Source organism: Fukomys damarensis, unplaced genomic scaffold, assembly GCF_012274545.1.
Source record: "Fukomys damarensis isolate Sample0158 unplaced genomic scaffold, DMR_v1.0_HiC HiC_scaffold_15, whole genome shotgun sequence".
NCBI classification, from domain to species: Eukaryota; Metazoa; Chordata; class Mammalia; order Rodentia; family Bathyergidae; genus Fukomys; species Fukomys damarensis.
The window spans coordinates 61,627,572-61,653,774 of NW_022900927.1; the positions used below are offsets into that span (position 1 = coordinate 61,627,572).

The 26,203-nt window shown below is 44.3% G+C and overlaps 1 protein-coding gene across 4 annotated transcripts in view; it reads left to right on the top strand.

Moving 5' to 3' along the window:
* Window positions 1-26,203, top strand: part of Parpbp (PARP1 binding protein) — a 54,677-nt gene that overhangs the window by 18,987 nt on the left and 9,487 nt on the right. For all 4 annotated transcript variants that reach the window (XM_010631353.1, XM_010631351.2, XM_010631354.2 and 1 more), the window contains 5 exons: window positions 5,292-5,462; window positions 8,544-8,698; window positions 16,059-16,242; window positions 18,636-18,817; window positions 21,198-21,279. In XM_010631353.1, coding sequence (XP_010629655.1) covers window positions 5,292-5,462; window positions 8,544-8,698; window positions 16,059-16,242; window positions 18,636-18,817; window positions 21,198-21,279 — 774 coding nt within the window. The remainder of the gene's footprint in view (window positions 1-5,291; window positions 5,463-8,543; window positions 8,699-16,058; window positions 16,243-18,635; window positions 18,818-21,197; window positions 21,280-26,203) is intronic.

Consider the following 26,203-nt stretch of genomic DNA (forward strand, 5'->3'; position numbering starts at 1 on the left):
CCCCACTCTCCTCCCTCCTTCTCCCTCTCCCCCTCCTTCCCTATTCTTCCTCTTCCCCGCATACTGGTAATATGTCATTATTTGACTTGTTTCACTAGTTTCTGTATTTCTAGTAAACCAACAGAAGTTTAGACTTAGGCTTAGCAGTTTTTCAGAAGTATTTTATAACTGGTGCTGAGCATTTCACTCGGTTTTGCAGGAGGAGGCATGAGCCCAGGTGGTCTGGGGTTTCAGTACAGAGTTGGGGTTTGCCCTCCATTCTGGGCAGAGAGCGGTGGTGACACTTTCACCAAAGTGAAAGTGAAAGAGGGTCTGTAACAACCCTCTGCCCTTCCTCTTCAGGGTTCTGTGCCTGCGTTGGCGATCCTGGCCTGTAGCCCTTGCTTCTTGAGCATTTGTAGAGTAGCGGGTTTCTCACTGTGTCACCTTTTCATTCGTTACTTGCTGTTTCTCAGTAAAGGAAAGCTTTGTTCTGTCAGAGGGGAGTTCTCTAAAAATGTCAAGGTCACTGCCTAATTCTCCTTACTAATTTAGGAGATGGTGTAGTAGATATATGCAAGAGGCAAATTACATTTTTGCCTCTCTCCTTTGTGTGTGTGTAAATTGCTAAGGACTCAAAAATTTTACTTATTCAGTGTTTTGAAATCGGTTGCATTCTTTCACTTTTTTTTTCCCCCCCTGTACCAGGGGTCAAACTTAGGACCTTTCATTTGCCAGGCAGGTGAGGTGACACTGAGCTAAATCCCCGGCCCTGTACTCTTTCACCTTGGATGCTAAAGTAGAGGGAGCACTGTAAGGAAACTGCTGTGTCTTTTTTATGCGTCCTCTTAGGCTTTTCTTAAAAATTAATTTTGTTGGCACATTTTTGCTATGCACAATGATCATGTTCATTGTAGGGAATTTGTACCGGTACATGATGTATCTTGAGTCTTCTTTTTTCCCTCCATTCTCCTTTCCTCCCCTATTACACTGCTTGAGCATTTTCTTTTTTCCTTTCCAATGCAAGAAAATATCCCAAGTCCATCTTGAATGTTTCTTGCCCAGACCTCTGGGTTCCTTTTAACTTCATAGTACAGTATCTGTCTGCCTAAAACAGTTATCTCTTATTTATTCTTTAACATTTGGGAAGAGTAACATAGTTTGGCCAAAATCAAAGCAGAGAAAAAGTGATGTTTACATTGTAATGAGGAACCTTCTTACATTTCCTATAGTTAATTTAATGCATTCTCCTTTCACTATATTTCTGTAATTGAAAATTAAGGACTTACTGTATCCTGTTGTCCTAGGATGTATATACCTGACCCTAACTGAATTCAAGAGCAGGGCTCGGGTGTCCACATCTCCACCTTGCTCTTGTAGGCTAACAGATGCTGCCTTTCTGATATGTGGTGCTCGGTGAACATCAAGGGAAACATCGTGGAGTACTCACCGGTGGGGTGTTTCTTTTAACTCATGGCTGCCATTGGACATCTCTCCCATCATTATGGTCAGCTAAGGTGGCACTTATGGTTTTCCCACTCTCGTGTGTGCACATGGGTTTTAAAGAGGCTGCCTGGGAACAGAGTCCATGTAAGTATAGTCATTTCTAGAAGTGAGGGCCTACGTTGGAAAAAATCCACAAGACTGAAACATAACCAGGATACCAAAAAGAAGGGTACTGTCCTGTTTGTTTGTGTAATAAACTGATGCTATCCGTGCCACAAAGTATTCCCAATGTTTGTTTAGAAACTGGACAGTTTTTCTTAAGCTTTCTGACAGTGGCAAGTTTCTTTTCCTATCCCTAATTTTTAATGAGATACAAATATTTAACCTCAGTTTGAAGAAAATCAGTTTTCAAAGCTGAAAAATCTTGTAATTTGTATAGGTTTTTTTACTTAACATATAATGACCTCCAAAAATTGGACTGTCTTACTCTTTAAGAACAGGAAGAGAATTTCATACAAGGAATTTGATTTTGATGAAATCAAGTTAATTGGTTTCTTTCCTGGATTTTGCTTTTTGTGTTATGTGTAGGAACTTTTTGACTAATTTCAGGTTTTGAATATTTATCTCCTATATTTTCTTCTAAGTGTTTTATATTCTCATATGATACAACTGTGATTCACTTTGATTTCATTTCATTAATGGTGCATGAGGTTTGGTTGAGGCTCATTTTGCATATGGACAACCAACATGAATTATTAAAATACTGTATTTTCTTCATTTCTTTTATACTTTTGTGTGAAAAATCTCAATACTTCATCCATGTCAGCCTATTTCTGGACTCTGTTCTATTGCACCTACTGTGTATTTTCATAAGTACCTCTTTATCTTGATTATTTTAATTGTACAGTAATTCTTGAGATCATTTTTCTAGTGTCTTATTGTTCCAGTGTCTTCTGGCTTACGTATTTCTTGATAATCTGTTAACTTTCTCTTTGTTCCTGTAGATGATGTATTATTTTGCTCTGTCTGGTCTCAGAATTTTCTCTCATCTTTGGTTGTGTGTAAGAGTGATTTTTTTTTTTTGTATTTTTCCTGCAGGAGTAGCTTCTTGGAGCTACAGGTTAATGTTTTCCAGTTTGGGATGCTCTGAGACATAATTGCATCTTGCTCTTTTCTGGTCCTCTCACACTGCTTCAGGGATTCTAATGATGTGTATGTTGGACTTGTTTAAATTGTCTCCTGGATCTCTTTGGTTTTTTAAAATAGTTTTTGTTACTAATGTTTCAGATTTGATAATTTCTGTTGATCTATCTTGTTCATTTGTTCAGTGATTTCTTTTACTCTCTCCAAATTGCTATCCAGCCCATCCAACAAAATTTTACTTATTATATTTTTTAGCTCAAACATTTACTTTCTATATTGCATCCACTTTTCTGTTGACATACCTTCTGTTACTTTATTGATAGCATATATTCCCTGATTCATTGAACATTTTCTTATAATGCCCTGACATAATTTATAGTAGTTGTCTTGATATGATGTCTGATAGACTCTATGTCTAGGTCCTCTTGATGGAAGTTTCTATTGAGTGTTTTTTATCCTGGTTGTGTGATATGTTCCTTTTTGAGTGTCTGGTAATTTTTGAATGAGCCATTACAATAATGATAATATTTTCTAGTAACTCTGAATTCTGTTATGTTCTTCTGAGAAATACCTTCTTTTGTTCTAGCAGACAGTTTGCTTGCCTGGATGTCAAAATCTTATCTCCCTGTTTGATGGGTAGCTGGTGATATCAATTACTGTGGCTCCCTCTGTTGCTTTTTTAGCTTGGCTTTTGTAGGTGACCCTTCTGCTTACCAAATTTGGTGGTCAGCCAAGGGTGGAGCTTATTCTCTCAGTGGCTTCCTTTTCTTCCTAAGAATTTTCCAGTTCTAACAGGTTCAGGCTCTGACTCTAACACTTCAGGCCTGCTCAGCTTCAGGTTTTTGCTACTTCAGCTCTGCAGTTCTGGAATACATTAGGTCAAGCAAACCTTCGGACTCACAGCTCTGACTCTTTGTAGAAAAGATTTCTTTTTGATTTGTGCCTATATTTTGATGGGCCCCCTACAGTCTCTCCTGTGCTTGCATAGGTTAGCTGCTAACCATTTGAGCTGCTTATGTTCTGAATTATTACGAGGATTCCCCCATGTGCATTTCTCCCTGCTTTCTCAGCCCTGAATCCTGATCTCTGGCACCTCAAGTCACCCCTGTTTTCTGTAACCATAGCATGAACTTGAGCATACTCTTGGGCAGTAATCCACAAATTTAATTCATACCCTACTTGTTGCGGTCATTTTAAAATTAGAATTTCCTCCAGCTTTGTCTGCTTTTTGAACACTTTCCAGCATCATTAAATTGTATTTTGAAATGTTTGTTTACTACTTCAAAGTCGTTATCTGGAAGATTCACAAGATTACTGACTTCCCATTTACTAGAATTTGCAGGGCCTCAAATAATCATAAACTTGCAATTTTTAGCCTTGTTGGATCACTTTTAACAATAAATTTCCTATCTTGTGCCTGCTTTTTGGATGTTTTCCAGTGTCTTTACACAGTTATGTTTAAAAAATTTTCCCTAATAGTTTATAGTTGGTATCTGTGAGATTTACCGTAATTGCTTCTCCCTTAATACTAGAAGTTGCTATAAGTAGCTGATTTTAAGAAAAATAATATTAAGTGCCTTGGTTTATCATTTGAGTCTGAAGAGTAAGTGCAGTATGTATGTAAGACCGAAGTTCTCCAAAGCCTGTTGTGTGTGAATGGTCTTTAGCTCTGCTTGAGGCCGATTAATGCCATCATAAATACATGCTATTGTTTGCTGAGCATTCGGTTTAATCTCTTCATCTTAAGCGTTCAGTGGTTATTTGGCATTACTTGGTAAAGCCAGTATATAGTAGTTCTCAAGAGTTTAACCACTTAACTTTAGCCCTTACACTTGGGGTTGTAGATTTAGGGACCAAGTAGAGCCAGTTGGCTCATGCTCTTAGCTGCTGGGACCTTAGCATTGTCTGTTGTTTAGTGGCAGCTATCTTGAGGGAAGTGAAAGAGGACTGTGTCAGAAATGCAGATTTGGACAGTATCTTTTATATAGTTTGCTAAGAACGGTTTCCTAACAGTTATGATAGTTGTTATGTGCTCATAGTTTATTATTGGCAGTGAATTGATTTTATGAGAGAATGTGCTGATTATCCAACCCAAGTTTGCTTATATGATGATTTTCTTTTCCTAAAGAGCTAAGTATCGTGATTGAATGATCATATGTATTTGTACTGCATATAAAAATTTTTTGTGTAAAGGTACAAGATCCCAGTAATGAATGTAACTGTACTGTCTACCTAGAATGTACCAATAAAGTAAATTAAATTAAAAAAAATAAAAATTTTTTGTGTAAAGGTACAAGATCCCAGTAATGAATGTAACTGTACTGTCTACCTAGAATGTACCAATAAAGTAAATTAAATTAAAAAAAATAAAAATTTTTTGTGTAAAGGTACAAGATCCCAGTAATGAATGTAACTGTACTGTCTACCTAGAATGTACCAATAAAGTAAATTAAATTAAAAAAAATAAAAATTTTTTGTGTAAAGGTACAAGATCCCAGTAATGAATGTAACTGTACTGTCTACCTAGAATGTACCAATAAAGTAAATTAAATTAAAAAAAATAAAAATTTTTTGTGTAAAGGTACAAGATCCCAGTAATGAATGTAACTGTACTGTCTACCTAGAATGTACCAATAAAGTAAATTAAATTAAAAAAAATAAAAATTTATTGTGGGTTTAGAACAACTCCAGAAAGGGAAATAACTAAATATTTTATTCTACAGGTGAAGCTACTAGCAAAGACAATTATCTTTTCGTATTTAAACCTGCTAGTGAATTCTAAGAATGACCTGGCCTTGGCTCATATTCTCAATATTCCTGACCGAGGGCTTGGAAGAGAGGCCTTCACCGATTTGAAACATGCTGCTCGAGAGAAACAGATGTCTATCTTTCAGGTATGGATGTGTTATATTTTTAAGATTAGGAGCCCTTGAGCAGCAGATCTATGTACCTTAAAAAAAGAGTTCCTGTAACTACGGTGAAACACTTCTAAGTGGTTAATCTTTGTGTCCATGCGTGTATTTGAGAATCCATGCTATTTTTTTACTGTGTTCTTCAAGCTAGCAAGGGAGGATTTCTCTGAAGCAGTGTCTCCTCATAGATGTCCTCCTCGAGTGTGCTAACCTTTGTAGATTTTTCTTGACTCTATGTTTCCAAAGCGGAATTAATGCTCCTTGAATAAATATTTCCAAAGGCAAACAGGTTAGCCATCGCGTATGTCTGTGCTGCTTACCCGTAATGTGTGTTTGTTATCAGGAACTGTGAGGCATCCTGTTGTAAAGAAGTCTGCTTGCTCCAGAGCAAGGCCAGGATATCTACTCAAAAGGCTACGAATAAGAAAGGAAGAAGTCAGATGATCCTTGTTTGTGGATGATGTGCTCCTGTACTTAGAAGTCGCTAGAGAGTCTGCCAAAAGACTTTTAGAGCTGATAAATGAATTCAGCAAAATGGAAAGATATAAAAATAAGAAAATCAGTAGCTTTAATATACACTAATAATGGACTGAGAAAAAATTCCAGAAAGCAATTGCATTCACAATAGCTTTAAGTAAAATAGATCCTCAAGGAAGGGAACAATCTCCACACTGAAAATTTCAGGATACTGCAGAAGGAATGAAGGCACCAGAAGCGGCAAGCCCTCCACGCTCACGTATTGGCAGGATTAGTATTGTCAAACTGGCCATCTGACCAGAGCAGTCTACAGACGCAGTGCAGTCTTCTTCAAAATACCAGGGGCATTCTTTGCATAATTGAGCAACCCTAAAATTCACATGGAAAAACAAAGGATCCAGATTATCCAAAGCAATTCTGAGTGAAAAAGATCAAGGCTGGAGCCTTCACGATACCCAATTTCAAATTACACTACAAAGCTGTGGTGGCAAAAACCAAACGGGAATGGCACAGAAATAGATACACAGAGCAGTAGAAGAGAATAGAGGACCCAGAAACAGACCCACAACTACAGCCATTGGATTCTGGAGAACGGAACCAAAGACAGATACTGGCAAAAAGAAAAGCTTTTCTTCAACAACTGATGCTGGGAAAGCTGGAGATCCACCTGTAGAAACTTGGACTAGATCTCCGTCACTCACCCGGTACAAAAATCAATTCAGAATCGATCACAGAGCTAGGTGTGTGACTTGAAACTTTGAAATGGCTAGAAGGAAATATAGGGGCAACACTTGAAGCCGTAGGCACCGGCAGAGACTTCCTGAGTAGGACACTGATCGCATGGGAAATAATAGGAAGAACCAACATATGGGACTGCATCAAATTAAAAAGCTTTGGTGCAGCAAAGAAACAAAAGAAGGAAGAGAGGGACTGTCTTCCAATGGAGGACTAATATTTAAAATATATAAAGAACTAAAAAAATCAGATAGCACAATTAGTAAATAGGCCAGTGAACTGAACAGACACGTCTCAGAAGAAGTTCATATGGCTAGTGAGTATATGAAAAAAAATGTTCAACTTCTCATTAGCAAAATGCAAATCAAAACTATATTGAGATTTCATCTACCCCAGTCAGATTTGTTGTCATCAAGAATACAAAATACAGGGCCAGGGATTTAGCTTAGTGGTTCTGCTGCCTGCCTGTCAAGCGCAAGGTCCCAAGTTAGATCCCCGGTGCAAAAAAAAAAAAAACAATACAAAATACAATAAAGACTAGCAAGGGTGAGGATGCAGGCGGAAAGGGAAACTTTCTACATGCTGGTGGGATGTAAATTAGTACAGCCACTATGGAAATCTGTATGTAGGTTCCTCAAAAACCTAAAAATAGAGCTCATTGATCTACCTGTATACTACCCCTTGATCCTTACCCAAAGGAAATCAGCATACCATAGACATGCCGAGTATCTGTTTATTGTGGCACAATTCACAGTGGCCAACATAGGGAACTTCTGTGCCCATCAACAGGTGACCGGATCAGGAACATGTACTCTTTGTAGCTACACAGTGGAATATTATTCAGCCATAAACCGTGAAATTCTGTCATTCTCAGGAAAATGAATGGATCTGGAGACCATCATGTTGAGTGAAATAAGTCAGACTCAGAAAGACAAGTATTGCATGTTTTCCTTAGTATGTGGAATCTAAAATAGATGAGAAGAAAGTAGAAGGGAAAGTTATTAGACAAGAAGGGAATAAGAGGGAGGGAGGGCGTGTAAGTATGCGGTGGGGGATGGATATGAGCGAAATACATGCACTGAACCCGCAGAGCAGCGGCGTGGGGGATGGGTGTGTGGGAATGAGCCAGGTGTTTTGTGCGCATGTGCAGATCTGCCAAGTGAAACCCACTGATCTGTGTAAACGGCGGAAAAGTGAAGAAATTGGAGACCATAAAAAATAAATGAAAAAAGCAATCTGTTTAAAACTTACAAGAAGTTAGTTAACCTTGCTACTGAAGGTTGTTTGCTCCATTCTTTGATCATGGAACGTTTCCCCCAAATTCTTAACATATCATAGTCTGCCTCAGGATAACACTTTGGAAAATGCTGCTTTAGAACATTGGGTCTTTGATGAAGACTGAAAAGACGAGGCCTTTTAACTCCACGTGATTCCACAGTCTTGGTTCCCGAATGGAACTTAGTGATTATCTAGTCTAAATCTGCATTTTACAGTAAGAGTGAAAGTATTCGGTTCACACCAGTGCACCCATTTAACAGATCAGTTGACACTGAGTACTGATTCTAACAGCAGTCCAAACAAGAAGATACCTGTACGCAAGTCCTTTGCGGTCAGTTGTGTGTTCTGATGAATGCGGGCCTCTTCTTCAGTGCCTCCCTTGCCCCTCACCACCCCAGTGTGGGCCTGTGGCGCGTGGTCTCTGTCTCCCTTGCTGGCCGGAGCCTGCCTGGCACTTGCTTCTGTGGTCCTTTGCTCCAGACTCCAAGCCAGTGTGAGCCAAGTGTTACCTGGAGCACCTGGAGTTTTCACTTCCGGGGCCGTTAACATGAAATCATATGTTTTCATTCATAGGTGGCCACATCATTTATTAGAACGATCGAGCTTGGAGGGAAAGGCTACGCCCCCTCGCCCTCTGACCCTTTAAGGACACATGTAAAGGGGTTATCTAGTTTTATTAATTTCATCGACAAACTACATGAGATTCTTGGAGAAACACCAAACCCAAGGTAATAACTTTTCACAAATGACTAATGCGTTATGGTTCTGTCTTGAGAGGGTCACAGAATCCGAGGCGAGAATGAAAGAGGCATTGAAATGACCACGTATCAGGTAAAACAACAGGGAGAAGAAACAGAATATGTGGGTGGGCAGATTCTAATTGCACGATTCCCCACCTAAGTTTCTGCCTCACTGTGATCCAAAGGTATTTGCCAGAGTCAGGGGGCGAGTCCCAACTAGCCTGGGTTGGCAAAGAACCTTACCACCTATCTTTATCCAGAAGAAACAGATGTTTGAGGACAGGAAATTACTGACTAGATAATTGTTTCAAACTTTTCTTTTAGTACCAGGGATTGAACTCAGGACCTTGTACTTGCAAGGCAGCCTTGGTGCCACTGAGCTAAATCCTTAGCCCTCTTTTAAACTTTTTATATAAAAGAAACAAACCAAGAATGAGTAAGAAAATTGAAAAAGATCTGAAGAAATATCTATTTTCTGTTAGTATTTTCTTATGGGTAAATCTTTGGAGCATCTGTAGTTTTTGTTGTACATATATTGGCGATAAGAGTTTTTTTAATCTTACAGACTTCTACTTGTAGCTGTTTCGAATGGTAACTTTTTGATTAACTTTGGGGGCCAGACTGTACTGCGTATGCCAGTCACGATGGTGGGTTACTGTCTGGTTCATTTGTTACTGCGTAGTTCTAATAGAAATAGCTCCCGGCGATGTCACTTAGGTGTCGGACACTGAGTTGTGCTTGCTCTCCTCCTGGGTTATCATGTGATATCGTAACAACCGTCCAAGAGAGGTACTGTGACTGCCCCAGGCTGGGGAGGGAGGAGTCAGAGCTATGGGCCTGATGATTTGCCCCTGGTTGCACTGTTACTGGAGCTGCAGCTGGGACCTGGATACCCAGTCTTACCTTCTTCTGCGAAGCTTCTTCCTGATCTAAGACCAGGATTAATTTTGTCAGGATTTTATTCTTAACTGGATCCTGTTCTTACGCGGATACAAAGAAGTACATTTGTGAGTGGGTTTTGAAAAATGACTTGTAAATGACTTGTAGTCAATATCTGCGGCATCGTTTGAATTCCGGTTTTAGTATATGTACCGCTGAAGTGAGCAGCCGGATCCCACATAACAAACTGGCTGGCCATTTATTTGGAGATAACAGGTGATTTAAAATACCTTTGTAATACCTTGCAGATGTACCTGGTCTTAGATGTACCCTAATCTTAGAATTGAAAAGTCTTCCTCATAGGAAGGCTTAATTTTTAAACATGTGTTTGCTTCTGTATCTACTTCCTATAAATGAAAGTGTTTGCAGCTGGTTTTGGCTTTTTAATTCTGGACAGTGGTGTTCGCGTCTGCTGTGATGTGAGGGTTTCCAGTGCACTCCAGGAGCTCCTGACAGTCCCGTCCCCACCCGACCTTCACACACACTTCCCTTTCGCCTTCCTGTCGTATGAGTGATGTGTTTGGGGTTATCTCGCACTTCCGAGCCACGTTATTGTGACTATTGATGTTTCCGGTGGCTGAGCCGATTGACACGCTTATCCTTTCTTTCTGCTACAGTGAATCATGATCGGCTTTTTCCTTTTGCTTTACCTCTTATATATTGCTCATCATTTTGATACCAAGCTCACAATAAAACTAAGCATTCTTGTCAGTGCGGGGCCACCCACTGGTCTGCACGCTGCCGGGAGCCTTCCCTCCTGGAGCGCTTCCTCTCCTCTTCCCTCTGTGCCTTTGCTCCAGACCTGGCCGGACAGGGCTGTGAACTCTGAAGCTCCTCCACTGCCTCATGAATTCTTCTTTGCTTCTACCTTGAATTTCAGGGCCTTATTTTTAATTGTTAAGCCTCTGAGTTTGGCTTCTTATTAAAAGCAAGTGAGAGACAAATGTCTTTTTTCTACTGTCATATTTGATCTAAGGTTCTCAATGATAATTTAAAAACACCTGCTTCCTAGATGACATCTGTTTGGTCTAGATTGTGTTTCAGTTTGTTAGACTGGTTTGCTCTTTCTGTGGTTCTGCATTGCCCTTTCATGTTTAAGAACGAGGCTCTGTAAAGTTGACAAGCCGCCTTGATTATGAACACGGCCAGTTGGCCCTTTTGCTGGCGACTTCCTACCCAGATGTCACTAACGAGGTTTTTTCCTTTGGGGCTTTCCCCAAAATGCTCACAAAGGTGTCCTCTGTCTCCGAAAGCTGTCAGTCTCGCTGGTGACGCTCTGGGGCTCAGGATGGGTCAGTCGTGGTGGCTGTGTGTGGAGTTTTAATCAGAAGTTTGCACTGACTTCCTGCTTGGTGTCTCCATGGCGACCCTGGTTCGCATGCCCAGCTGAGGCGTGTGCGTGTGGCTCCGGGAGAAGGGCTGCTGGGACACACACTGGTGTCCTGCTCTCCGCCTGGCTGTCACCTCAGCCTTCAGTGCTGTTTTCAGTTTTGGAAGGTCCTGACACGTGTCCCTTTCTGCAGCCCCTTGGGCTTTAGTTTTCTGTGTTCTGGGCGCCCAGGAGCCACAACCCCTGCCTCTCTCCCTCTCAACTTTCCTTACTTGGGGGAAATGTCCCTGCTCATCAGCCGCTGTTGCCTCTCCCGTTCTTTCTTTATAAAGTTAAAATTCTTTTTTTGCCATTTTGTTTTTTGCGTTAGGTTTTGGGAAGGAGCCAAGATAAATGCATATATTCAATGCAGTGTAATTTGTTATAAATCTGGAAGGGTTTCTGGTTGGGAAAATGATTGAAAGCATAGAAAGAGATGCATTTTGGGGGAAGCTTTGAAGGAGGAGATGTTTTCAAGTAAGAAGCCGTTCATTCCCGGTACCTCGTCTGGGCCTGATGAGTAATTACTTGCTCCACCTTCTGGGAAGACCCGGAAGAAGTAGTATCTCCAGGTGGGCGCATCTCTGTAGTGGACTTGAGCGATCCTTTTTCTTTCTTACAGTGGTTTGGAATTTTTGCGGTAGGCATTTTATTAATTGAAAAAACGAAATGCTTGAAAACTAAAATATCCCCTACTTACGCAAGGAGACATGGCGTGACGTACAGAGGGAGGGACCTGCGCCCTGGTTTGTGGAAGCCGGGGAAAGGTTTCTGCCCTGCTTGTCCGGGTGCTGTCTTAGTTGAGCTTAATCTTCAAGGATGAGCTTGAAGCAGTCAGCCAGATCCGGGGAGAGTGAGGGCAGCCTACTGGGTCACTGCCCTCCAGTTAATTCATTTTGTCTAATAATTTCAGCCTCTGTCTACTTGGAGTCTAAGTCACTGTTTATAATAAAGATTATAAGAAAAAGCTTTTTTTCTAGTTCTTTCTCCTTCCTTTTATAGCTTAAATTCTTGAAGAATAATAAAAAAACGCTGCCTTTTCCCTCTCCCCTGTTTGTTGAGTGGGTATTTTTCCCGGGCAGTCGGATCGGTGAGGCGTGTTGGTTTTCTCCACTAACACTCCCTGGCCTGGCCCCGCGTCTGCCGCTCGGCGTTTACTACCTGTGTGTGCTGGACTCATATTCACGTTCTCCCTCAGCTGATGATCACATGGGTCACTCACAGTCTCGGAGCTTTGCTTTTCATGTGACTTCGGAGATCTCATTCTCTTATTGTCTGCCGAGCTGCCTGCATCTGTGCGATTGTTCTGATCCAGATTCCCTTCCCGAGTTTCAGAAACGCATCTTCAACTAGCTCTGAGGGTGTACTTCAGAGGGATTCGGACTTCGCGTGCCCGCCACCGAATCTTCATCCTGCCCTGCGGACGCCATCCTCTCCTCCAGGGACGAGTCTTCTCCCCGCAGAGATCTGGGAGAATCCTAGCCTCCTCTTTCCCTGGCTCACCCCGAGCCCTCAGCTCCTCAGTACTTTTCATATTCTTTCTCTTTGTCTGGTTCCTGTAGCTACTGTCTCATTTCCAGGCTCCACGCTGGCTGGCACTGCTCTCTCGTCCTCTCCTGTGGACTTCTCGGCCGTCTCTGACCGGTGCGTTCTGCTCCCCCGTCGGAAACAGCCTGTGTTAACCGCGCTAAAACTTCAGTGACTCCGCATAGGCACAGACTACAGCCCGGGAACCTCAGCCCAGTGCGTGACATTGTTCACAGCCTCACTCCTGCGGGCCTCACTCTGGCCTCTTTGTGAGTTCTGTCTCGAAACCTTAAAGTTTAGAGACGGAAGTGCATTTGGAGTCCAGAGAATAATGAGGAGGGAAGAGAGAAAGCCCCTGGTGGCAGCTTTTCCAGGGCTCAGGGCAGGCTGGCTGTATTTCCTCGCTCTGCCAGTAGGTGCCGCCAGAAAGCGCACGCGCGCTCCGCCCTCGCCTGTCCTGCATCGCTCGGTCCACGGCATCAGTGCCCCTGGTCAGAAGTTTAAAATGTGGCATCAGTTTCTGATCTGCGTCTTCTGTTGGACAAAATAAACAGAGGCAGAAACCTGGTTGAAATTTGCCAGTCTAATCTGATGGTAACGTTTTTTGTTTTTAAAACATTTTGGAATCATTTTTGAAATGCTTTATGATGGTACCTTTCATCACACTCAAGTCATCACACTCAAATTTTAAAGATGAAGTTCATTTCGACAAATAGTCGTCAAGTTCTTAAATATGGTATGGAAGAGCCCTTCCCTTGCTGTCATAAAGAATGAACCATAACACAGACGTTTCCGGTCATTTGTCTGCACCAGTGCCTTGCATTCTCTTCCAGGTGTTTCTTTTGGTCCGAGTTTGGGGCTTCATTTCCTCTTCCCTGGCTCTGGTGTGATGCAGTTAGGTATTAGCTGCCAGGGTGCCTTTCTTACCTGCATTCTCCTTTTAAAGTTTATCAGGAATAGAGCCGGGCGTGGTGGCGCACACCTATAACCTCAGCACTTGTGAGGCTGAGGCAGGAGGGTAACTGGGAGTTTGAGGCCAGCCTATGTTACAGAATGAGATCCTACCCACCACAAAACTAATAATGGCGGATAATTTCTTTTTCTTTTCTTTTTTTTGGTGGGGGTTTTGAGACAGGGTCTCACTGTGTAGTTGAGAGTGACCTGGAACTCACTGTGTAGCCCAGGCTGGTCTCGAACTCAGAGCGATCCTCCTGCCTCAGCCTCCCAAGTGCTGGGATTACAGGTGTGCACCACCATTCCCGGCCTTTTTGTTTGTTTGTTTGTTTGTTTTTTGTGGATAACTTCTCATATGCCCCTAAAGTCTGAGGGAACAAAACCCAGGGAAGGCCCGAGGTGGGGCCTCATGGCCTAACTCTTTAACCACACAACCACGGCCCAGAGGTGACCCCCAGTGTAAAGATGAGCTGAGAATCAGGGCTGTAACTTGCTGGAAAGGGTTTCCATGAAAACCTAGTTTATGAAAGTAAGATGTTTTAGCATTCAGTGTAAGATTGTTTCTCTTGTCATGTTTTTTCAGCAGAGTATTCCATGGCTCATTCAGATTAATAAAGCAAAAAAAAGGAATGAGATAAGACATTTCAAAGGGAAGGAAAAACCTCAACTGATCATGATGCTCACATGAAAACTCCAAGAACCTAGGAGCAAACTATTAAAGTTACCCAGAGTGCAACAGCGCTGCTGGGTGCACGGCCAGTAAACAAAAAGCAGTTGTCTGCGTGTTAGCGCAGAGCAGGGAGAGTGTCAGAAAAACAGCGGCGCGGGTGTGAGGTGCAGAGGCCCGGTCCGGTAAAAGCCGAAGCAGCTGCCTCCCCGAGGGTCCCGCAGCCCGACCCGGCCGCTCGCGTGTTTGTTCGGCCCCAGTGCTGGCCCCGGGAGGCCCGTCCGCCACCCGCCCCAGCTCGCGCTCGTTTCCCCGGAGGGTGTGGGTTTCTCCCTCTCGCTCACGCTCAGCGCGGAGTTTCCCCGGAGTACTGAGACCAGCACCGTGTCCGTGTGAGCCGTGCAGGGAGGCGAATAGGAACAACAGTGTTCATACACTAGCTTTTGCTTTCCTGTGAAGAGCTTCACTCTGAAAGGTGCACAGATGTGCAGCAGATACGTACGTGGTCAGTCATGTGCTTGTGTACACCGAGTGTGAACCGGTGGCTGAAGAGTGTTCAACGTGGTTGCTTTTTTTTTTGGTTCCGGGGATCGAACTCAGAACCTCGCCTGCTGTTGAGGCAGGCGCGGTGCCACTGAGCGAATTCTGTGACTCGCTTTTGTCAATGTGCTAATTTTTGCACGGGATTTTAGGGAGCTCGCCAGAGATACTTTTATACGGCGCGACTCTCCAGGGGCCTTGTCAGAGGTACTGGTCCAGTCGGGCAGGAACGGGCATTTTGAACACAGCCGAATGCCATCCTGATGCTGGGAGCGTGGGGCCGACCCTGTGACCGTCATCACGCGGGAGGTTTCCTGGAACTGTCCTGCTGCTCGGACCTGCTGTTCACACGGGGAGCATCGCTCTCCGCACCGTGCGGGCCGAGGCCGTGCTCACACGCGGAGCCTGGCAGTGCGGCAGAGGGTGTGAACCCACGGATAAACCCCGGAGCCCCACCGGAAGGAGCCGCTCGGGGAAGGTGAGCCGTGTGCTGGGCCAGCGGGACCGGCCGCTCTCTGGGACCTGGGATGGCGACCTCGGAGCTGCAGAACCCTCTCCTGTTGCTGGACGCCGCGAGTGGATTAGCTCTAGCTCGCTTAACTTCCTCCTCCATGTATACTTTGCCTTCGCATGTCAGGATGCTACTTCACGGGTTTCAGGGCCGTTTCCGCCCCCCCTCCTTCTCCCTCGCCCAGAGCACCATGTGTTGTTCTTAGCCCAGCTGCTTGACCTTCATGAGACTCAGTTCTCTCACCTGTGATGTGGGGCGTCTGATACTTAATTGGCTTCAAGAGTCCAGGTATTCGCCGGGGATTTAGCTCAGTTGTTCCACCGCCTGCCTCGTAAGCTCAAGGTCCTGAGCTCGATCACCGGTACAACCCCCAAAACAAAAGCTTCTAAAATAATTTTTGGGCCAGGGATTTAGCTCAGTGGTTCCGCTGCCTGCCTCGCAAGCGCAAGGACCTGAGTTTGATTCCCCGGTACCAAAAAAAAAAAGATTCCAGGTATTCAATGTGAGAGAGGTATTTTCACTATCTCGGTGGTATCCAAAGGTAGATTTTATGCACGAATGTGCCTGGACCTGACCTGTTAACAGTTCATATGTAACTAAGTCATTTCCATTCAGCTTAGAAATAAAGTATGAACTTGTTGAAATGACTGGCTTTTTGAAAAACTTTTAAGTTTGTTTTTAGCGGTCCTCATCTTTTTCTTCCATGTTTCACTGTTTGATTTGTGAGATCAAAGCTACATTGTTTGAAAGGTGTTGATTAATGCTGAGATTTAGATTTTCCAGCCTATACTCCATGCCGTTTGCTGTGCTGTTATAAAGGCCATCTTACTTCTATTTGCAGCATTGCAGGGGGTCGGATACTGTCGGCAATAAAGATGCAGCTGATTAAAGGCCAAAGCAGCAGGGAGTCCTTTTGCAAAGCAGTGGAGGAAGTTGCTCAGGATTTGGATTTGAGGATTAAAAATATTGTCAATTCTCAACAAGAGGACAGAGCTCTCAGCACCGCTGACATCAGCCCTGCGCGGGTAATGAGCTCTTTCTTTCTTGTCTTCTATACAGAACATCGTCTCTCTTCTGTTTATCATGTCCATGGCTTGCCGTTGCCACTTAAGTCTGATAATCTGTTTCCTGTGTCCTGAGATGGTGTTGAAATTTAATTTTCTCAATAGGATTATGTTCAACTTGGGTAAATCATAACATCTTTGGGCCAAACTTTGTATATGTGAAAGCGAGTCGTTGGGTAATATCTTTATCCCTTTCAGCACTAAAAACTTTTAATTCTCGATGGGCATTAAGATATTCGGTGGTATTTTTCAGGAATTATTCCTATGGAACAATTATTTCCCCCTCGATTCAGATGTAGGAGCCTGGTTCCTGACCCCAGCACTAAGCTCTCTGCAGGACGGCAGCAGTCTTGTTAGAAATGGTATCCGTGTGGCAGTTTATTGTCTTTTATAGCTCCCTGAGGTCTCTTGTTTTCTACATCCATTCCCGTCTACCACCGTCTGGTGTCCCCACGCTGGCAATCTTGTCATTGTATATTCCGAGAACATTTTCTTTCTTCATTTTCTTATGTAGTCAAATAGAATAGGTGGTAGCATGCAGTAGGGTAGCATGCAGTAGGCTGACACCGTGTTTTGGCTTCAGAACAGAGTTTTGGGGGTGTGCTGTGGTCACGTGGTCAGCCACAGGTGCCCCTTTTGCTGGGCGTCATGGCGGCAGGCAGTGTGGGGAAAGAGATGTCTGCCTGAGCTTTGCTATTCATTCATTTATCACTTCCTCCCTCTTAGTGACCACTTTTAGCTATTTTTTATAATGACACAGTTTTAGACTTACTGTGAAATCCCAGCGTGGGGGAAATTACGGGATGGCACTCCATTATATCATGTGTGTGAACATTCCACACACACGAGCTGGGCTCAGACGACAACCAGGTTATAACTAAAAATGAGGAACTGCTGTAATTGCAGGTAATTAATAGGGGTACCGATTTGTCCCATTTTCTGACAAAAGAAAAGTGCAAACAACCTGGTTCTTCATTTTATGTTTTCCACCAAATTACGTGTCTTTGAAAAATACAATTAGATAATACTCAGTGAAGTTAGGGTTCAGCAACGTGGAGTTCTCTGGCATGGATGCAAAGTACCACGCCCCGCACTATGGGAGGCAGTTGAGCCCCGTGGAGCTGGGCCTTAGAGCTTGTGTGGTGGCCGGAAGAGAAAGGAGGCCCAGACCAGTGTGACAGCTGAGGAAACTGGCACGGTGGCCCAGAAGGCCCAGAAAAGGCCGCTTTGACCCCCAGGCACAGGGTCCACCAGCCCTGCCTGCCAGCGAGTTTCCCTTGTGTAGCTTCCCCAGAGTTTCGTGTAGCGATGCAGTTCCTAAGTTGTTATTAGACCTAGCTAGAAATGGCTCCGAATTTACACCTATGTGTGTCTGTGAGGAATGTGATAGTATCATACGTTTTCTTCTGTTTCCTGTCTAGTCACTGAGTGTTTTGAGTTCTCCCTTTTTAATCTGCTTTCTTTATCTCTGGTGCTGCTGTCTTAGTTCAGACCTGTTCTTTCATAACCTTTTAATTTGTGGCCCTGTCTCTAAGATTTGATAGCGCTCTCACACTGAAATGCACTTTGTGTTGGCTATTGGTGATTTTTCTAAAACCTAAATAGGGTCATTGTCCAGACTTGCTACGAAAGCAAGCGTTTTTGGCTTTGTCACCAGCTGCTCCTAACTTTGCATGGTGCGCAGAGCTTTTCCAGCACATCCGACCAACTTCCTCCTTTCTCGTGTTCCCCACCCTGGTTCCTGAGGGTGCTCCGTCCTGCCTCTGTGAGGCTCCTCCTCTGTGAGGCCGTCCTGGACGCCATGGTACTCTGTCCACTCCCTGTGTGCCCTCCCCACACTGGAGAAGTCTCACTGAGCGTCCTCGAGGGAGATGGTAGAGCTGCTCCGTGGTCTTATCGAGGAGCCCATGGGTTTCCGCAAGGCAGTGGTTTTTTGCCTTTGTAGCTGTAGCTCACACATAATGCTTGAGACATAGACGTACTGATCAATGACTATGTAAAGAACGGATGTCAACAGCTTTTCATTTCCACATCAGATGAGACCTTAGCAGCAGTCTGTGCCGTTACTGTTCAGATTGCCTGAACCTCATCTTCCTTTAGTGTGTGAGGCAACACCTAGATTCTCTTGAATGACCAGAAAATAGTCTTTTGATGTTACCATTTTTGTGCACCTGAAATTGATAAGATGGCTCTGAGATGGCTTCCAGGAGAAGCATCCCATGCCTTCCAGCCACCTGATTCACGCAGCTGGGGTGGGTGTTACATTTCCTTAAAATTAGTTTTTTCCTTTCTTCCTTCAGTATGTGTTTTCAGTGCATGACATTTACCTTAGTTTGGGGTACTTTTTGTTCTAGCCCAAATCTCATGCCATCAACCATGGCACTGCCTACTGTGGCAGAGACACTGTGAAGACCTTATTGGTTCTTCTGGACGAAGAAGCAGCCGGGGTGCCAAGCAGAGCTGCCAAAGCAGAGCTTTTGTACAGCGACGGGAACACAGGCCATCGCGATGGGCCTTCTCTCCTCACACTGTTCCGGTGAGTGATGTGGGTGTTACACCAAAGTCTCAGGAAAACGCTTACTGATTATAAAAGAAATACATGCTTCTGGTCAGAAATTTGGAAACTACAGCAAAGTATGAAGTAAGCAAAAGCTAGTTAAAGGGAGATTAAATATTAAAGGCAAAGAAGAGGTTATGGATTGAAAAGATAATATTCAGGAGTATTTGGGTTTCAGTGTTGTTTTTTTCTTTGCTTTTTGCTCTGAGAAAATATTTATTCTCAGTGCAGCAAGAACTTCGCTAAATGCTTTCACTTAAATTATCGTAGCTCTCGCAGCACCTTCTTGTAATAGTGTCCCCACTTTAGAACTGGATAGCTCAGTGAACAAGTAACGAGCATTTCTTTCTCCAAAGCCTGAGGCCTCTCTGCTCCAAATGGTGCTTATAGGAGAGGATGTACACAGCAAATTTACCTGGGAATTGACATTTACTGGTTCATCTTCCCAGTATGAGAACAAATACTTGCTAAATTAATGCCGGTAATGATGGCAACTTGACACCATCCCCGTCTGCTCCGATAGAAAGTCTGGCTACAGCGACCGGAGATGTGGGGCCAAGGTGTAGGGACAGATGGGTGCTGGTGTGATCAGCACCTCTGCTTCTTGCTCGCACCTCTGCTTCTTGCTCACACCGCTGCTCTGATTCCTTGACGTGTGCACACAGAGGTGGCCCTGCCTTCCTTCGCCTGCCAGGGTCACCTCTCTCATCAAATGAGGGCATTGCCATGGTAACCTCAGTAAGGCCAAATGGATCATCTCCTAAAAGTCCTGCCCCCAAAACAGTCACATTTGAGGGTAAGGCTTCAACACTGGTGTTTTAGGGGTGCACACATTTCAGTCTGCAGCAGGGACTCTCCAGTTCTAACAACGGTGAAGTCAGCCTTTTAATAGTGTGCTGTTATTTTTAAATGAAGATTCACTCTTAGGGACATTAACCATTTTATCAGAACCATTTTAAACGGCAGTTAGTACATCCTAGAGAATTTTCAGTTATCCTACCATTCGATGCTCTCTGTTTTCTTTCCGGAGCTCCTGCTCAGAAGGCTGATCTTAAGCCTAAAATCGTCCTGTTCATCTGTGATCACGTCATGGGCTCCCCTGTGCCTCCGTGTCCGCTCCTCTCTAGAGAGACTTCATAGTGACCTGTCCCTCAGGGTTGTCATCTGGCAGTAGCTTTCCACGATGAGTCTGCCTCACACTGCCCAAATATTCTTATAACAATGAAAATTTCTCTTACCAGTATTTTACTTACAGCTTGTGCTAGAATTTCAGAAAACGGTATAAAGAAAACGAATCTTTTTTCTGTTTAATGACATTTGCCGTTAGGTAGAAGCAAAGATGATTGTAATTTTCTCACAGATTGAATTCTATCCTTGTCTTGAAGTATTTGTAGACTTTGTATAAACAAAATTCATCCCTAATCTATTTTACAAAGGAATTTTTCTGTACTTAGTCATGTGGCCAACACATTTCAGTTGTTTACCGTTCAGTTCTGTATTAGCATTTCTAATTGTAGTGCAGACGGTATGTGGTAGAGTAAAATTTTAATGACCTGCACCAAAACGGTAAAATTAAGGACATTAAGTGTATGAGTTTAAGTCAGTTATTTTTTTCTTACTATAGACTTGTCTTTTATTAGATGATGGTCTTGAGTCACAGAGCTTCTAACACTGGTTAAATGAAGACAAGAAAAGGGTCGATTTGTTGAGGCATACGGGGTGGTGTGACCGAACTCCAGGAATCTCTTCCATTGTGCCTTCTCAAACTTCCACTTTTCATTTTTCTTTTTCTGGAGCGGCCTGTTTTGGAGTTTAGTTATGTGGATGTCTGATTTCCTGACTTTGTCCTCACGATACCCGAACACAGGCCAGTGAGCAAAGCTTTGTGTCCACCACGACATCTTGAATAGTCCTCACAAATGAGTACATGTTCAGGAGACACTCAGTTACTGAATGAATTAGTTAAGCAAATCTTGAATTTTTAGCACTCCCAGAATAGTTCGGCGACTTTATAAAGTATTATAAACATAGCCAAAGGTTTCTTGTCCTGTACCTGTGCTTTGGAGCAGGAGAGTGGAGAACTGGTTTAAGAGCCACTTAGGTTTCTGGGTGTCTTGATTCCCGTGGGCTGTGATCCCTTAGGTTGCATAATCTGGAAAAGACAGGTTTATTTCTCACAGTTTTAGAGGCGGAAGGAGCTCGTGCCTCCTAGGTGGTGCCTTAGGCAGCCTCTTCCTGTGAGGGAAAGGCACCCGCCAGAGGCCCCATGGCTTGCCCCGGAGTAGATGTGCACTGGAAGTTTGGAGGACACAGACATTCAGACCACAGTGATGCAGTTTTACCTTTTTTTTTTGCATAGATCTCCTGTACAAGAGGGTAATTCATCCATGAAACCCCTGAGAGAACGCATCAGTCAGTCTGTGCAAGAGAAAAAAATAAAGGTATAATTCATTGTACTGTCACGAAAATGATGAACATTGTTTTCTATTTAAAAGAAGTGAATACAGAAAGCTGAGCTGGATGACTCACGGAGCCTTTGCATGTGTTGCTATGAGAATGAAATGGAAAGCAAGTAACATATACAGAAACTTTCCTTCTATACAGTCCTGACTAATCTGTTCAATCCACCAGACCGGAAAGAAATAAGAAGTTGTTGTTATAAACGTGGAATGAATACTTGTTGAATGAATGAATGAAGGGGGAACCATGGCCTCCTTGTATACATTTCCACTATTTTAAATGGAATTGGGAGACACTGTGTGTACTAGCTCTCCATCACTGGCCAGACGCCCGAGACGGTCAGGTTGTAAAGAGAAGACGTCTGTTTCGAAGCTCCAATCTGCTTCTGGGCCTAGGCTGTGGTGTTGGATTGCTGACCCTGAGTGTGACGGAGCAGAACCACGCACCTCCTGGCCAGCGAGTGAAATCGTTTCCCCCTCCTGCCAACAGCGCCGCACGGGGACCAGACCTTTCACACTTGGCCTCTGGAGGACACGCCACAGCCAAACTGTGGTACAGTGGAATTTAAAATCTGTCCCTGTCTGAAGACGTAAGGGCAGAATATAGTCAGTGGTACACTGAGACGGGGAGAGCGTTTCACGTGGTTTTGACTAGAGTGGCACCTTATATTTTCATTTAGTTTGAAGTACGATTTCCCGTTTTTAATCCTGGTTGTCAGGTTGATGAGATCTAGAAAACCTAGGAAGTCAGTGAAGCGCACCGTGCGTCTGTGAGGGATTTTCAGAGCTGATTGGCATGTGAGACAGTGGGCAGAGGTGCGAGACCTGCCCTGAAAATGGGCGGCACCAACCAGTAGGCTGAGGGCCCGAGTGGGGCAAAAGCAGGAGGGGAAAGTCTGCCCGTAGGTTCTCTCACTGCTTCTGGGTCCCCACAGGTGAGCCGCTCTTGTCGGCCACACCTTCTGCCACGATGTTTCGGTCTTACCATGAGCCTAAAAGCAACGGAGCCAGCCCACCGTGGACGAGAACCTCTGAAAGTGTGAACCAAATCAGTCTCTCCCGAGTTGATTTTTTCAGGTTTTACAAAGATGGAAAGCTAATACACCTGTCTCACATGCGACGTTTGTGCCTGGGAGTAGTTAGTAAGGTGTTTCTTCAAGTATTTAAAAAGAAGAGGCACAGCGTGGCCCAACAGCTCTAGTCCAGTAGTCTAGACGCGTAGTCCTCGTCAGCAGCTACAGCTCTAAGGCGTTAGCCACGCTGTGAGAATTGTCCTGCGTGTTTTCAAAACTAACGATCAGCGGAATGTGTGCTCTACCCCTTACTCATTAAAGAAACCGAAGTAGCAACTGGATTCTGAATTGTAACGTGGTCAGAATGTGGGACTTGAACTCTGGAACTCGTACCCTGAGACAGTGGAGACTGTGTCACCAACTTCAGGGGAGAAGCCCTCACAGGTAACAGGCTCCAAGAGGGGTGCACAGCACAGGGACTTCTGCAGACTGCCTGTCTGTCACCACAGATGAACTCTACTTCTACACCCACCATCCCCGAGACTGCGGAGAATGAGGGGCAGAAAATATGCTCTGAGGAGAAAGTGCACTGCTCTCAGATAAGGAAGGGATTGGACCAAGTCGTGCCTGAGGCTGGAGACTTGTGTTTGTAGCTAGGAGATAGCAGGTCATGGGGTAACACCATTTCTGTCATAATCACAGGACAATAAAAAGTGGATAAGACTGGGGAAATACTTCTCAAAGGCAAGGAAGAGCTTGTAAGCAAAGTTTAAATGAACTAAAGTCTGGGGAGGATGAAGTCCCTGTGAGAGGCACAGTCCATCGTCGGCTCTTTGCCGCCCTGGTATCTGCCAGTCCGATTCGAGCTGAGACGGGATGTTGGCCAGGATAAGGGAACTCACTTTGAGGGAGAGAGAGAAAGAGCCTGGGTATCTTGAGAAACTTCAGGAGACCTCCATGCAGTTACTTCTGTTTGCCGTGTGGGAGGTAGGCAGCCTCAGCGTGGCAGACAAGAGCTCCTTGTTTCTCTCCCCTGGGGAAAGTGGGGCCTGCCTCAAACCCACAGCCGGCTCCTCTCTCACAGTGGGAAGTGAGGTGAGGTGTCAAAGGGCACAGTGTGGCAGAACCCCAGACTTTGAAGCCAGAGGCAGCGGAAGTCTCACAGGCTCTCGGGTGAAAGGCCCAGAGGACACGGGGCCTGAGGAGGAGGCGGGAGGCGGCGACGGCTGCCCCCAGGATGTGTCCTGTGGCGGCTTCTCTCAGAGTGGCCCACTCTGTTCATCGCTGCCTGCCCCCGGGTTGCCCACTCATGCTTTCTTTCCCCTCCTAGCTTCTTCCGTGTCCTTGTTAGAACTTCCGTGAATTCGTCCACCCGACACGTATTAGGTGCTTCCTGTCTGCCAGGCTCTGTGCTGGGCACTGCAGTACGGGAAACAGACAAAAGGCCTGGCTTTTACCGACAAGGTCCTCCACACGTCTATGCAGCCAAAGTGCGACAACATACACGGTGTGATCCAGAACTACAGCAGATGCTTGAATCATCTTCCCCACCGTGAAATACACATTGTCGTTAGCCGCCCTGCCCAAGCCCTCCTCCTTGCCTCAGGCGCACTTGTCCCATCGCTCCCGCTGCTTTCTGCAGCCGCTCTAGAAGGTCTTTCCTGAGTGTCTTTAGTCGTGCTGCCATGGCTGCCGCAGTGCGCGAAATTAGTTCCAAACATTGACCTGTCGTGGTCATTTTGACCTTGGGAAGAGCGCGGTGCCAGACCCGGTGAGTGAGGTGGCTGAGGTCGCACCACAGTTGTGTGAGCCTGCCTCTCTGTCAGACGGCACTTGACAGCAAGCAGCACTCTCCGTGCTTTGTATCCCACCTTGTAAAGACACTCACGAAAGGATTTTTAGAAAGTGGCAGGAATGATAAAGTATGTTCGAAGCCAGGAGGAGTATTTGGAGGGGGATTAATGGCAAGATGTCTTTGCTGTAATCAGTTCTTAAACAACTTAAGCGTTTGCTCCCTCAGCCTTGGCCCACTCTGCCCCCTCACCGCTGGCTCCGTTTCACACTTTGAGGGGTACTCAGCCCTCCTTCCACCTCCAGATGGCGGGAGCTGGAGCTGAGGGAGCGGCAGCAAGGCAGAAAGTCTGGAAAGGGGCTCATGTCCTCCCCGACAGCAGGTCTGTACCTCCCGGAAGCCTCACCCTGTGTGTGGTTTCTTTCGTAGCTAAGACAAAATACCCGACACCCAAAGTTAAAGGAGGAGAGGTTTATCTGCCGCACAATTCGTAGAGGTTTCTGTCCATAATCGGCTGGCTCCAAGGCAGGGTGGCAGAGGAGAAACAGTTCAGGGCTCCCACACGGTAGCAAAGCAACAGGGAGCCTTCACGTAGCAGTGTCTCCCTGCCCCTTGTATTTCACTCGGGCTGCTGGGGTCAGGGCAGAGCCAAACTAACCAGCATACTGGTTACTGGTTTAGGAATCGCACGCCCTTAATCCCAGTGTCGCACACTCCAGATTCAGCCACCTCTGAAAAAGCCGCCTATGACCACACGAGGCTTTGGGGGGCCTCTAGACACAAACTAACAGTGATTGTGTAAGCAAGAAAAGATAAACGTAGAACACTTATTTTTAGTTATGCCTTTTTTCAAAATTGTTAATGTATTGGTGTAGTGGAGGCTGAGTTTTCATTTTCTTATTAATACAGCTAATTCAGGGTGTCTGTGACTTTTCAGTGTTTTGACTCATTTATCTTAATTTAACTGGAGTCAGGCTTTCCTGTGTGAAGTACTATTTTCCTCAAACTGGGAACCTACTAATAACTTCAATTTTAAAAAAGCTTGTGGCAAGAAGACTTTTCTAATTCTTGGCAAGTTTGAAGTTCATTGCAATTTTACTGTGGATAGAAATCTTTCCAAAGGGGGGGAAATCACTCTACAAAGGAAAACTTTCAATCCATTTTTCTCTTGTGACTTGAACATAAAATGATCTTAACAGCCGTGTATGAATCTGGACATTATTCTTAGTTGTTTAGTACTTCAAAAGCACTTTCAGGAGGGAATTGTTTTGCCTATTTGTGATTCCAAATAAAATAAATACACCAAGAGATTTGGAAGATTTGCAATAGGAAGTAATCTCAATTCTATGTAGCCACTAATCTTGTGCAGGAAAATTCAACTTTTCTGGACAAAGAAAAAGCAATCCCTTTTATGTTGTAAATACAGCTTGACGGAGCTTGCAGTTTTTCTTTAAAAAAACTGAAATGAAGAAGCTGATTATAAGTTCATTTTTTGAGCTGCATCCTTAGAATCATTTTAGAATTGGCCTGGTCCCGAGAGCTCTAATTCAACGGGTCTTACAGGAATACTGGCTTCCTATTTGTTGTCATAACTACCCAGTGTCTATTTAGGACTTCTAGAATTTATATAGACTGTTCATATTTTTTCACTACATGTGGTTCTGATAGCTTTTTGAGGTCAATTCTCCGTTTATATGTAGATAAATGAGACATACAGTTGTTTATCCAAGATTATCCAGATAAGTCACAGGGCCAATACTAGAGGCTGGATCTTTTCAGGAAAATCTGATGCTTTTCCCATCACAGCCTCTTGTGTTTCTGTGTTGCTTTGTCAGCTGCACATTTTCCCTGTTGGCCTCAGTTAAGTTCACCATCAACCAAGATCTCCAGGTCCTTTCGTAGGCTCTTTTAAAAGCCCGGTCCTCCTCATCCTGTACATCCGTAATTGATATTTTTCAACCTAAATATAGGTCTTTGTTTATTCTCATTCATTTCCATCTTACTATTTTCTGCTTATGGTTCCAGCCTTCTGAAATCTTTTCAATCTTGATTCTGTTGTACAATTTATTTGTTATTCCTTCCAGCTGTGTGGCAACAGCAA